We start from the raw sequence: 13,836 nt of genomic DNA on the forward strand, positions 1-13,836 counted from the left end.
AACCCCACCAGTTCTCCATAGGACAGTGGTTGGAATGATCCGTAGACCAGGTATACATAATTGACAATTAATGCACTAAAGTCAAAAACCAAGCAGAGGTAATAACGTTCCCTTAAACATCGGGTGTACACCAAGTCTCCTTCCAGTTGTTCTTCGAAACTACAATCCCCAGCGGGCCTAGCGGGAAGCAACAACAGTGAAGAATCCTGGGACTTCTTCTGCAGCAGCCATCTGGAGGACCTCACGCCCTCTCTTTCTGCTGAAACCAACTCTGATGGCCAACGTATGAGTTTGGACCGATGGGTTGAGGGTTCCTTCAGCCAGACCTCATTAGGGGAACCCAACAATTGTGTCCTGGGAACCCAGGTTCCATGATTGGTGTCTGGTGACCCCACCTTAAATTCTCATGTGAGACATCCCTTTCTTGATTCTACAAATTCCAGTTATCTCCAAATTCCCGGCTTCCTGAACGGATCATACAATGTGACTTGCCACCAACAACACTCTTACAAAGGAGAAGCTGTATCTGTAAATACCACTGTTTCTGTCTCTTCCAGTCATGGAGATGTATCCCCAGCCAAATACAGCCAGATCAGCTGTCCTTCGGTGGTCAACGCAATTGATGCAATGGAAATGTCCCTTCTATTGTGTCGGGAGGAAGTTGCTGGGGTTACTCCTTCACCGATTATATTACCAGTCTAGGATACCAGCAGGCCATGTCTACCATTTGGGGCGGTCTTCAGGAAAACGGGGTGCACGTGACCTCTAAGAAGAGGCAGTTGGGGCTACCGAAGAGAGAAGATCAAGTCTTCTTCTCCGGTATCAAGTTCCTCAAACTAATTTGCATCCCTGTGGTATTACGGCAGAAGATAAAAGTCTTCTTTATCATCAAGTTTTCCCCAAACTAATTTGCATTTCCTTGATATTAATTAAAAAAAAGAGAGAGAACAAGGACCGAACTATTTGAATAAGGCACCAGGCTTGGCACTTCAGTAAAACCTTTCAAGTCAAGCATGTTACTCGTTTCACAGGACGCATCCAGGTAGTTTGTGTTAGTTTGTGTTACTCAATGTACGCCAGGTGGTTTCCCAACCATGTTTGCATTTTCCACATCAGCCAGGGTTGATGATTAAACTGTTTAAAGAGTCATTTTCTCTTCCCCGAGCTGAAAATCGTAATTCTGGAAGACAATGTTTACAGAAAGGTCTCCAGCAAAGACCATTTTCTTCTTCTTCATCATCCTCCTCCTTCTCAAAAAATCAGTCCCGTTGCCTTTTCAAAAATAACTTTTCATTCGTCTCCACCAAAGAATTCTCCACTTTTTCCCCCAAATGCCAATTCCTGGATTGGCCTGGGAAAATGGAGTTATTTACCAAACTGTTTTGCTCTAGTTTTGCTCAGTTATTGTTTTGTGTAATTAACAATGACCTTAAGCCCCCCCACACACACACACACAAAATAAACCAAGTTGTAACAATGATCCAACTTGCTACGCATTAATTTGAAACCATGGGCTGGTTAAAAAAAAATGGGCAGTTTGCAGGATAGACCCTACTGCCAAATTGTGCCAAATGTGATTTTTTTCTTCCTACAAAGGTGGATCCTTTTGAGGGGACACAAAGATTCAGGGCATTTGAGTTTTCTTCTTCTTCTGCCTGATCTGCCTTCTCCAAGATCTTTCTCAAGACCCCACCCACAAAAGTCCAAATTTTCAAGCTTAAATCCTCATGAGCTAGAAACCCAGCTGGCTAATTTTCAAACATAAAAATGAAAGCAGCAGATGTTTAAGAGGTTGAAAATAAAGAAGGAATGGAAGGCTGGATGAAAATGAAATTGAGATGTACTAAGGTGGGCTATGACTTCTTTGGTACCTTTACCCATTTCAACTTTCAGCATGATCTAAATCTTCATTTTATCCTGACATTAATCGCAGTGTCGGTTAATCCTTCCTTTACAATAATGCCACCCCCTAAAGTAAATCCACTCCGTTTGTTGCTACCTAGAAGGCCTTTTTTGTTCTTCATCAAAGTAGTAAATCCAGTGTGGGAAACTTCACACGTCTCTCCTTTGGGTGAATCTAGAGTCACAAGGACCCATTGGCTCCCCGAGGATAGTAGAAAGGATTGTTGGCTCAACAGAAAACGGGGACTGTCCCACAGGATGCAACAAATGTGGTCTTCAGGAAAGGTGGGCAGATATCCCAAGAGACTGACTCTTCCATAGAGATGGAACATTGTTTGCCTTCCATTTTGGAGAGGGTGAATTCTGCTGAGAGCTAGAAAGGAGGGACAAAGCAGAGGCAAAAGATCCTCTCCATATTTCAAGGAAAGGAGGCAAAACTATTCCATGAGATGTTAGTTTCTGAGCCCTCTGGGGCTCTGAATCATGGCTGAGAAAAGCAGCAGCTTCCAAGGTGGCCCCCATGGAGACGATGTTACAAAACATGGATTCCTCTCGCCAAGGCGATGAAGTCACCTCAACTTTGGGCCATGCTTCTTCTCAGGATGGACACCAGCCTCATGAGGAAGAGGACCCATCAGGCCACCTCTTGAAGAAACCTCAAGAAGAACACCTTCAGTGGTTACTCTGGTGGTTCGCCTGACTCCACCTGGACTTGTCCACAGGAAAGAGGGAGTCAAGCAGACCCGGGAGCACCTTTGGCCCAACTGCGGTGGTCTTTCGGCAATCTCATGATCTCATATCGTTCCGATACTTCCGTCCATTTGTTCAATGAGAAACAGATGGATTGCTTGGAAGGTGGGGCGGTCTTTGATATCCCGGCTCCAGCATTTCATCATCAATGAAAAAACAGGATTTGAACACAGAGACGGCTGGGACAAGTAAGCCTGAGGACCAGAAAAGCAGAAGGATGTCACAGAGAGATTTTGGAGTCCTTTGATATCCCTTTTTTTTTCCTTTTTCATAGAACATAGAAGAATAGGGTTGGAAGGGACCTTGGAGGTCTTCTAGTCCAACCCTCTGACTGAGCAGGAGAACCTATGCCATCCTGGAAAAAATGGCCGCCCAGTCTGTTCTTGCAAACCTCCAGGGATGGAACACCCACACATTCCAGAGATAAGCCGTTCCACGGATTAATTATTCTCACTGCCTACTTTTAATTTATTTCAGAAAGGCCATTCACGGCCACTTAGATGGGCCTCAAAAGCTAGGGAATCAAATGCTTATGGTTATGTCCCCTCCCCTCCCTCCCACCAATAAAATCAAGCAATCTTCAACGATCCCACGGGACGAGGCTGTACAGTACACGCATTAAACTGACCAATTTTTTTAAAAAAATAGCAATAGCACTAGAGTGTTTTACAGCCCTCTGGGGGTCACTTTTGAAAGGATGGAAGGCTGAGTCGACCTTGAATCGGTCGGGATTGAACTCCGGGCGGTGGGCAGAGTCAGCCTGCAGTACTGCATTCTAACCAGGTGGCGCCACCACCACGGCTCAAAAAAAAAAAAAGCTTGGAAATCACTATGAGAACAGAGACTGCTGGTCCGGTTAGAAGGCGAGAGAACATGGCAGTCAGCTTCGGCCAGCTTCTCTGTCCTTTTCGACAAGCCAGGAAGCCCCAACAAAATTAACCGATTTGGGATATTCTACCTGTCGGCCTTGATCTCGGAAGAATTCCCCCGTGTTCTCAATGACCTGTTCGTCAGAAAGCCAGCTGTAGGGCTGCTCTTTGCACAAGGTGAACATCTCCCACAATGTCACACCAAAGGCCCACACGTCACTGGCAGTGGTGAACTTGCCCTAAAGAAGAAGAAGAGAAAGAAAAAAAAAGTCGCAAGTGACTGAAGGTCTCTACCAGTTCAGGATCGTGTCCATGCCTGTCTGAGGAGCTGCTAAGTCCTGTCTTAATCTTCACCAACCTGAATATCCTCCAGGTGGATGGACTTCAGGCCTTTCGTTCAATGGGGTTCTTGCTAAGCATTCTAAGAATTGGTGTTCATACATACAGAAAACCTGAGGTTGGGACTGTTTGCCCTGGAGATCATATCACAGTTGGGGGGGAAAAAAGGAAATAAAGTCTGTTCTGCTGCCTGCTGACATTTCATCAACTGGATATTAATTAGCCCATTTAATGCAAATGTCAGACTGATGGAATAATAATAGTAGTTCACCCTTTCTTGAAAAAAAAAAAATCCTGGGAATTTTCATTCAAGAAAGGTGGGCTACTGATCTCCCAAAGACGTTTCTGGGGCTTGCTCGGTTAGAAAGGAGTAGAAGAGGAGATGATGATGAAGGAGAAAGGAAGAAGGAGGAGATGGGATGGTGATGGTTGTTGATGATGATGACGGAGGAGGAGGAAGAAAAGAAAGGAGAGGGAGAAAGAGGAGAAGGAGACAGGATGATGATGTTTGATGGAGATGATGGAGGAGGAAAAGCAAGAAGGAAAAGAATGAGAAAGAGAAGGAGGAGGAGGAGGAGGAGCAGGAGCAGGAGGGATAGAGATAGGGTGATAGTGATTGATGGAGATGATTGAGAAGAAAAGTGAGAAGAAAGATGAAGAGAAGGAGAAGGAGGATGAGGGGAAGGAGAAGGAAGAGAAGTCGATAGAGACAATGTGATGATGACTGATGAAGAAGAAAAAGAAAGGAGAAATTTTAGTTGGTCTACTATTCCACCTTCTTACCAACAGAATACTCTCCCAGGCCATCCAACGAATTGGTAACACAGCCCTGCCCTGTATCCGGTAATAATCACCACTGTACAGATTCCTGCTCATGCCAAAATCAGCAATCTTGATGGTGTAGTTATTTCCAACTAAGCAGTTGCGCGTGGCCAGATCCCGGTGGACAAAGTTGAGGGACGCCAAGTATTTCATGCCGGAAGCAATCTGAGTTGCCATGAGCAAGAGGTGGAGGTTACTGAGGAAGAAAGAGTCAATGCAAAGTATCAAGCAAGGAATCTTGAAGGTCTCACTGTCATCAATGCAAAAGATTCTTCCATCAGGAAGATCTTCTCTTAACAAATTTCTCACTTAGCGACATAAATTTTGGGCTCAGTTCTGGGCTCAACTTATGACCTGTACTGGACGACCTGTAATTTACTGCTTCTTATAGAGCGATAAAATTAATATCGAGCAGAATACTGGAGCGCGTAACACCAGACATGGAAGGCAACATCACACAAAACTGTATCTTACTTATTTTGGCCATGTCCAGCCGGAACATGGAACAACTCAAAGAAGAAGTGCAAGATCGGAAGATGGGGAGAGACCAGGCCCATAGAATCACCAAGAGTCGGATACAACTGAACGGATAACACCATCATCAAGTTCAACTTATTGGTTGGGCTCTCCACAGCAGTCCCAATTTCTCAGGTAGCCTCTTGGGAAAATGAGTAAGACCACAAGAGATGCAATCCCCACAGAACTGTTCTCAACTCTACTTCGGGCCAACTCCTTCCCTTCCCCTCCATCACCTGACACAAGGAACGTTGCTGGACCGTGTGAAGGTGCTTCTACTCTGCCGTTGCAGGAGGAACTGGTGAAGGTCCCCATTTTCCATGTATTCGGTGATCATGCAGAGTGGGTCGTCCTTCACACACACCCCCAACAAGCGGATAATGTTTGGGTCATTCAGTCGGGACATGATTTTGATCTCTTTTAGGAAATCGTTCCTAGGAAGGGTAGAAGAAGGAGAAGAAGGATGGATGGCCAAACGTTCGGTGGTGAAAAGCTGATAGACATCATTATTGTTCCAACTTTATGGGGAAAGAAGCATATTTAGAATAGAACATTTCTACATGTCCATAGATAGCCTAGGGTGGCAGACAACAATGCACCAAAGATTAAAATGACATCTGCTCAGATCTTTGAGAACTTTTGAGAGAGTAAGCAGGCTCCCACTTTACTGATGCTTGCTCATTCACTGAAACTCACCTGGCTGTCTTGGTGACATCCGTTCTCAACATCTTCACAGCCACCAGAATCGCCTGGCTGGAACCTTCTGGAGAAGCACGGCCCAAGAATTCCAGAAGACCCACAGCTTCACACAGGTGGACCTGTCCATGTGAAGAGCCAACCCATGAAAGCAACAATTTGGCTAAGCTACAACCAATCTGCAGAGCAGTCAATGAATTGCCCTACATCTCTTTGGATTACTGATCTCTGACCGGGAAATATGATCTACTTGCTTCCCCACACTGCCCTTCTTGATATACTCACCTCCCCAAATTGCCCTTCTCCCAACTTCTCCTTGAGCTGCAGCTGGTGCCGAGGAAACTCGGCTACGGAGATGTCCTTCTTGGTCAACGAGTCAACAGTGATGGCTGGCACGGCGTAGGTGTTGTTCCCTGTCACCCCTTGCAAGTTGACGATGTCCGTCTCTGCGTAATGGGGAACATTATTCTGGAATCCCTGGTGAGGGGTGCACTTGGTGAGGTCGGGCTCGGCGTAATCACCGCTGCAGGCTGAAAGACCAAGGGAGACAAAATGGGTTCGGACCAACCTCACGCTCAGAATTCCAGGCGATTTATTTGGGGCTTCCCTCTTCCACTGCTGGAGAAAGCCAAGAGAGTGTTAGGAAAAGGTTCTGAGGGCACTTCCCATCTGATGCTTTCTTTTCCAAAAGTCTCTGGATGTTTGAAAGATGAAGCTTTGTGAGTCGGCTGTAAAATGCATCTGATCTTATTTAGATGTTTCTCCTGGTGACCTTCTTCTCACGTATGAGTAGCTCGGGCTTTGATCAACAGTGGATGAAGGTTTGAGGTGGGGTTGAGAAAAGCCATCTTCTTTTCTTTGGCTGGGGATAAACTGGCATAGAATATAGAATCATAGGCCTGGAAGGACCTCAGAGGTCTTCTAGTCCAACCCACTTCTCCAGCAGGAGACCCTGTACCATTTCAAGGACTGCCCAGTCTCTTCTTAAAAACCTCCAGCGATGGAGCACCCACAACCTCTGGAGGCAAGCCCTTCCACCGATTAATGGTTCGAATGAAATTGTTGGTTTCAGGGTTTGGTCTACCTGGTGGGACTGACCTCTGAGGAGGCAAAAAGGATCTATCAGGATTCACGCCACTGCAGAAATCTAGGGAACAACCTCACCTGGGCTGCAAATTGGTCTGGTAAGCCACAAACCAAGAGCTGTTTGGAAGGCAGGAAAAAAGAAAGAAAGAAAGAAAGAAAGAAAGAAAGAAAGAAAGAAAGAAAGAAAGAAAGAAAGAAAGAAAGAAAGAAAGAAGAAAGAAAGAAAGAGAAAGGAAAGGAGAGACTTAAAAGAAAAGCTGCAAAAAATGGAATAGAAAAAAAAAGGAGGGGCAGGAGAGATCAAATCCTGGTAGGAAGAGAGGGAAAGAGAGATCCCATCCATTATTCTCTCTGGACCTATACATTAGTGGTGACGGTGGCCTCGCCCAGTGCAAATTACTCGGGGGAAAAACTTGTAAGAAAAACCATTCTCCGTGTATAGCTTTCAATTAGAACAAGATCTTGCAGGAGGTAGTTATTTTGTTCATCCCATCTGCTCTCTTAGCCCACGCTTGTGAAGGACGCCAGTGGCCAAATCAAGCAGAACCAAAGCTCTGGAGCCCACAATGATTGCCAACACGCTCTTCACCAAACTGTTGTGATTCAGCATCAGTCTGTGGTTTCGGCAGCTGAATCGGACAATTCTGAGGAGGAGGAGGAGGAGGAGGAGGAGGAGGGGTTTGGAGAGCCTTTGGTTGCAAATGCATCGCAGAGCTCTCAGCCAGGCCCCTCCCATCTTGTTCCTCCTCAGACCCAGCTGTGTGAGCCTGAAAGATTAGATGAAGATGATCCACAGCTGGCTTTGTTCAAGGCCGCTCGAAGCAGGAGGCAGACAAGCAGAAGTGGACAAAGAAAAGCAATGAGGCACCTCGGGAGGAGGCAAAGAGAAGCCACGCCTTGAGACTGCTGTTTAAAAGGGGAAGGTGTGGAAGGTGCTGGTTGCTGAAGGCAACCGTTTGAAGAGCTTCTGATATAGTCTCGGTCTGTATTTGTTTTACTCTGTTTTGAACTGTTTCATTTAGTTTTTGCAAATAAATTTGGTTGGCTTAATTCCAGCCTATTGAATATAACAAAGGGGTTGTCCCTGACATTTCTGCAGGGCCGGTTGTAGGCTGGAACAGAACACTAACCCTCAGCTCAAGGGGGATGTGTTGTGTGAACTCGACCACAGTAGAAGCTTCCCTACCTGAGTCTTCGGCGCTTTGAGATAACTCTGGCAATTTCTGGAGGAGGGTGAGAGGCTGGTGGTATTCCAGATCCAAGGGGAAGACTCTCTCGTAGGTGGGGTTGGTCTGGTGGATCTGGGTTTGGCCACGGACAATTCTGGAGCTGTAGAAGGAGAGACGCACCATGGCGTCTTCTTCCAGGATTCGTCGGGGAGCCTACAGGAGGAGAAGCTGCTGAGATCTTTTGAGAGATCTTTTAAAGAACAGCTAACCCCATCGGGAACTGTGGTATTCTTTCTCCAAAGCTTGAGAAAGTTCTAGGTAGCTCAACAAGGGATGCACCCTACCGTCTCCAGATGCTTCTGAGCGTACTGTCTCCACAGGATGGCGATGATAACCACCAAAAGGAGAAGAATGATGGCCACCAGACAGCTGATCAGACTAGAAGAGTTGGAGTCCTCTGCCTTTTGCTCGACCCTGGGACTGACGGAAGCTAGGGCACTGCTCCCTGTAAAGTAGGTTCAGGGTTGATCAGTCCAAATCAATCTAGAATGAAAGGGTTGAAAATAGCTCTGGAAGTTTCCCAGTCCAACCCCCTCCTCGGAGTAGATCTAAATCATTTGTCTCTCTGGCTTCTTACCCAAAGTCCCCTGTGTAGTGTTTGGCCTTTCTGATGATGGATATGATTCTGTGGTGGGACTCCATGCAGAAGTAACCAGGATTGGGTCAGAAGCATCCATGTTCACTAAAGAATTGGAAGGGGGAAAACAAGCATTATCTCAATATACAGTCCTAACCTGAGGAGTCTGTCTATTTTTATATCTCCCTCCATGTCTCCTCTTTCCCCACTTTCCATCCATCTACTCATCCATCCATGTTTTCTCTCTCTCTGTCTCTCTCTCTCTCTCTCTCTCCCTCTTTCTGTATCCCTCCCTCCCTCCCTCCCTCCCTCCCTCCCTCCCTCCTTCCATCCTTCCCTCTCACCCAGATTTAACCCTGGGGTCTCACCTGATTGAAAAGAGACTTCGCTTATCATCATCCAGGTATCGGCAAAGTAGAAACGGCAAAGGATGGCTTTGCCAATGTGGTGGTTGAAGGGGACGGTCACGAAACGCGCGCTGGGATTCTTGTCATCCAAAACGGTGTCCAGGCCCACAGACTGTGGGTCCCACTCGGCGGTCAACTGTGGCTTGAAGAGGCATTCCACCCGCTCGAAGATCTTCACCCCTTTGGAAAACATGTTGTTGCAGTGGACCTGCCATTCCGCAGCAGCGGGGAAAGAACAAAAATGGCAGCCATCAGATAACCGGCTTGGTTTTCCATTGTAGGAAGTGGCGTGCCGCTCTGACATATCGATGGGCTCCGCGTAAACCTGTGGAGGCCGCCTGCTCAACCTGGCTTGGCAGAAAGGCAGGCCTCAAAAATGTTCCCCAGAAGAAGCTTCTACCTTCATGGAGGTGAAGTTCCTCTGGTGGTCAAACTGGAACTCCATCTCCAGGACGCCGTTCCGTAAGCTGTCGTTCCTCCAGCCGATGTAATCGTAGCCTGGCCACACTCGGTATTGGTGGCTCTTGGTGAAATCATCCAATCCCAGAACACCGTCTGTAAGCTGGCCCAGCCCGCCGTGTAGGAGCCTGACACGAAAGCATTGCTCGTTCAGAAGAATTCTTGAAGATGCCCCATAAAGATGCTGCATGGGGCTTTGTGATTTTGCACTTGCCCCCCCTTCTTACTTTCGCTCCTGGTAACCGTCATAGATTGAGTCGTTTAGATAAACGATAGGGTTGCCGGGAGCCACCATGGTTTCTCCTTCAGGCATGCTGTAGGACTCCAGGCCGTCTAGGAAAGGGAGATGGTTGAGCATCAGAAGAAGGAAACAACCCTTTCTCCTGCACGTTTTGCCAGAATTTATCTCCCCTTTTCTTCCATTCCTGCTCCCAGCACATCCCAAAAGCTTATCTGAGGCTTTCAAACTTCTGTGGAGGCTGACAGCTTTTCAGTGTACACAGGTGGACCACAAGTTGGTAAACATCAAAGAAGATGTCCAAATTAGGCACCCTCTTGTCATGGAAGGCCTCTAGAATCAACATATAAGTCATCGCAAAGGTGTTTTTTTTTTTCAAAAGGCAACGGGACGTCCTAGGCTTGTTTTTCCCTTGAAGACATTTTGCTTCTCCAAGAAGCTTCTTCACTTTTGACTGAATGGGGGGTGGCGGGAGGGGGGAATGGAAGGATTTATATTCCTTGCAGTCCTCTGGTTGTTTGGCACTTTCTTTGAGGGATGGTTGATAGCACTCTGAAAGCCTTTGAGGCCACTTGGGGTTAGAGTCACCTGAATCAGAGTGCAAATGGGTAATGAACCTCCTTGGAACTGTTCATCCCAGCAGCTTCTTCCGTTCTGAAGAACGTTTCCAAGGGAAAAACCATGAAAGTCCTGCTGCCTTTTGGAAAAACACCTTTGCGACCACCAGGATCCGTCTGACTGAGGATCTCCATCAACACAGAAGTCCTTACCGGACCAGACGCAACCGTAGAGTTCTACTCTCATGCAGACCGTCATAGGCTGCTCTGTCACCGGGATGACACGGATGTAGCGAGCGATGATCGGTGGGCGAAGGTCCTTCAGCACCACTTCGTAGGTGTCTGTGTTGCCTTGGATCACCTGGAAGGGATTTGGCCATCTTAGAGGCACCGGACCTGGAGAATTGTGAGTCTTGAGAAGGGGGAAGCCCATAGTCTCTACGGGTAGCTTTGAGTCTACCTGGTTGGGGCAGCCTAGCTGGAAACATCTGGGAAGGCTGGAGAAGCCTACCGTGAAGATCTCAAGCAAGGGTTGGGCCATCTGAGAACTTGATCATGAATGAATTGGGGAGGGAGGCCCTTAAGTACGTTTTAAGAAGCGAGGGATCCTTTGGGAGTCCACCCTAGACATTTGGTGACATTCCTATCACCACCATGATTTTGTCAGTTCCTGATGCCGGTAGCACTGATGAACTAAGCCATAAACCCTGGTTTTATGGTTTTACGGCAAGACTGATTTCCCCATTCATTCCAATTTGTACAGACACCCGACTAGCTCAGAAAATACGCCCAGACAAAATGAAACCAACTATGCTGTAGCTCAGAGCAGTGGTAGGGAGGGCTTTGCTCCTTCCTTTCTTCCCTCCAATATGTTAAGTTACTCCCACTTGTATTTTCCTGCCTGCTTGGGCAACCTACATTCATAACAGCTGCTAAGTCTGCACCAAGAGCTGGTCCTTTACAAACAGACGCAGAGAAATAACGTAAAAAGGAAAGCAGCAAAGGGTCTGTGTGGGCAGGAGTTAAGCAACTTTGGAACCCATCTGGATGAGTAATAAATTAAGATTTATTACACACACACACACACACACACACACACACAGCCTCTTTTTTTCCCCTTTGAAAATGGGGCCTAACAGCTTTCGGTAAACGTATCTTCTCTTTGCAGAGGTTCCATTGCTTGCCCACCTGCCTGTTCTGACGATCTTTCCAAGTGATCCAGTGTTCGCCGTCACGACTGTAATTGATCCGATAGGCGCGGGCGAACTCCTTGCCGGTGGCCCGGGCGTGGCGTCCTTGTGTTCCCACCAGGGTGATGAAGTACAGTTTGTGGAGATCGATCTGGAGAAACTGCACGTCTTCCGGCTGCAAGAGTCCCGCGGGACACCAGGCTCCATCGCCTTCTTCTCTGAGCAACCTGGGCAGAAAGAGATGGAGGAGGAGAGCAGAAGCCATGACTCAAAGACCAGGTTAGCCAGTTCAGAAATGATGAACAATGACGGAGGTTCTCCATCATCCGGGTCACGGTTGCCTCAAAGATGCTTTTCCAAAGATCCGCCGGACTTTCTTGCTTCTCCTAAAGAGGCGACAGGACTTCCTTGGTTTTTTTCCTTGAAGGCATCTCACTTGCTTCTTCAGTTCTTCAGCTTCTTGGCTGAGAAATGGAACGTCTTCAAGGAAAAAAACCAAGGAAGTCCAATTGCAAACAAAAAACGACACCTTTGGGACAACCGTGACCTGGATGACTGAGAATCTTCGAAGACATGTAGCTCGATGCTACTTTGTCGTAAAGCTGTAGTAACGGAGTTGTGCAAGTCTGAGCTTCCCCCTCCTTTTCTTTATCTGTGTGAGAACTAGGGAGGGGCCCGAGACATTTTCTCACAATACATTCTTGGAAGAAATTCCACGCACCGGGCATATTGGGGTCCAGTTGAATCATACCACTGGCTGGAAGCTGTGATGTCCTCGTCGCGGATGGTGCCTTCGTACATCCCCAAAGGATACCGGCATATTGCTGGGAAAGGGGAAAGAGGAGAAGGAGACCAGGTTTGCAGTGGGGAAAAAAAGCTGAAGATCCCCTTCATCCAAGCTTTTTAAAACTCCGTGAAAAAAAATACTTCATTTCCCTCCCTTGAAGCTCCGTGCTTATTTTCTCAGCGAGGCTGGAGTTTCAGGCACTGAGAATCAGGCGCAGACTTTAAATTCCAGTTAAGCTGGTTTATTGCTCATGCCTACATTCAAGGGCCTAGCAGTCAGCTCCACTGGTCAGCACTAAATTGGTGCTAGGGAGCATTTGTGACCACGTTAAGGACTCCAGGCTGATTCCTCTCTTGACTCCATCGCCTGGCTCTGCCTGTCCTCCGACAAAAGTAGCCCTCGACGTGCGGCCACAAGTGAGCCCCAAATTTCTGTTGCTAAGGGAGACATTTGTTAAGTGAGTTTTGTCCCATTTTACGACCTTTCTTGCCACACCTGTCAAGCGGATCGCTGCAGTTATTAATCTGCTAACTGTCAATCTGGCTTTCCCATTGACTTTGTGCGTCAGAAGATCACAGAAGGGGATCACATGATGCCGGGCCACGGCAGCCGTCATAATATGAGTCAGTTCCAAGCATCTCAGTTTTGATCTCGTGACCACGGGGATGCTACAAGGGTCATTAGTGTGAAGAAGAGCCATAGGTCACTAAATGAACTGCTGTAAATCAAGGACCGCCTGTATTCATGTGGTTACATTGTTCAAATGTGTTATTCGCCCTAATGAATCATGCTTTTTTGTAAATAATAATGTACTTAAGGACTACAGTGTTGTGCAAACATATTGCCCAGAGGATCAAACTAACAATTTAGTCCAATATTCTGTCAATCCCTTTGTTAATCCTTCTTATCACACAAGGACTGCCCGAATGACTCAAGCTGTCACATGTCCTTTTAATGCCATTTCAGGTCATTCCAGCTTTGGGGTTCTGGCCAAGTACAATAGATCAATATGTAATCCTGTCTTGACAAGAAACAAGAGGCTATTTGGGGAAAATATGCATTTTCTCGAAAAGCAGAGGAAGATAAATCCAGAAGCTTTCTCTTGGGGTTTGAAACTGACTGGATAAGCTTTGGTGAAACTGACTCTTCTGGATTCATCTCTTGTGAAACCAACTAGAAAGAGCGGAAGAGTCCAAAGCCATCTTAGAATAAGGAGCTATTTTCTATCTTGGCTTTTAATGGACAACGAAAACATGGCTGCTGTTGTTATTTTTTTCTATATTTACATCCCCCAGCCAGAAGGAAGGAAAAATATTTATCTCTTCCCATCTGGAGACAAGAAATCGGATTCAATAAATACACATGACGATTGGCTGGGGATTAATCCCCCAATTCTGGTTGTCTCTTCCACA

General features: G+C 46.8%; 1 protein-coding gene and 1 long non-coding RNA gene across 2 annotated transcripts; one reads left to right on the forward strand and one right to left on the reverse strand.

The window, feature by feature from the left end:
• Positions 1-1,906: 1,906 nt before the first annotated feature.
• Positions 1,907-13,379, reverse strand: LOC308675088 (discoidin domain-containing receptor 2-like). The gene is made up of 15 exons (XM_081340081.1): positions 12,359-13,379; positions 11,636-11,864; positions 10,661-10,808; positions 9,880-9,985; positions 9,594-9,780; positions 9,155-9,401; positions 8,787-8,891; positions 8,494-8,654; positions 8,167-8,362; positions 6,180-6,424; positions 5,895-6,016; positions 5,435-5,632; positions 4,644-4,878; positions 3,611-3,760; positions 1,907-2,846 (listed from the first exon to the last, which is right to left on the reverse strand). The coding sequence occupies exons 1-15, from the start codon at positions 12,529-12,531 to the stop codon at positions 2,697-2,699; spliced, it is 2,652 nt and encodes an 883-aa protein (XP_081196207.1). The 5' UTR covers positions 12,532-13,379; the 3' UTR covers positions 1,907-2,696.
• Positions 8,555-10,625, forward strand: LOC308675090. Its single transcript, XR_014028063.1, has 3 exons — positions 8,555-8,661; positions 9,135-9,189; positions 10,531-10,625. It is a non-coding gene; the product is annotated as an uncharacterized lncRNA (long non-coding RNA).
• Positions 13,380-13,836: the final 457 nt, after the last annotated feature.

Source organism: Vipera berus (genome assembly GCF_964194415.1).
Source record: "Vipera berus genome assembly, chromosome: 15".
Lineage (NCBI taxonomy): Eukaryota > Metazoa > Chordata > Lepidosauria > Squamata > Viperidae > Vipera > Vipera berus.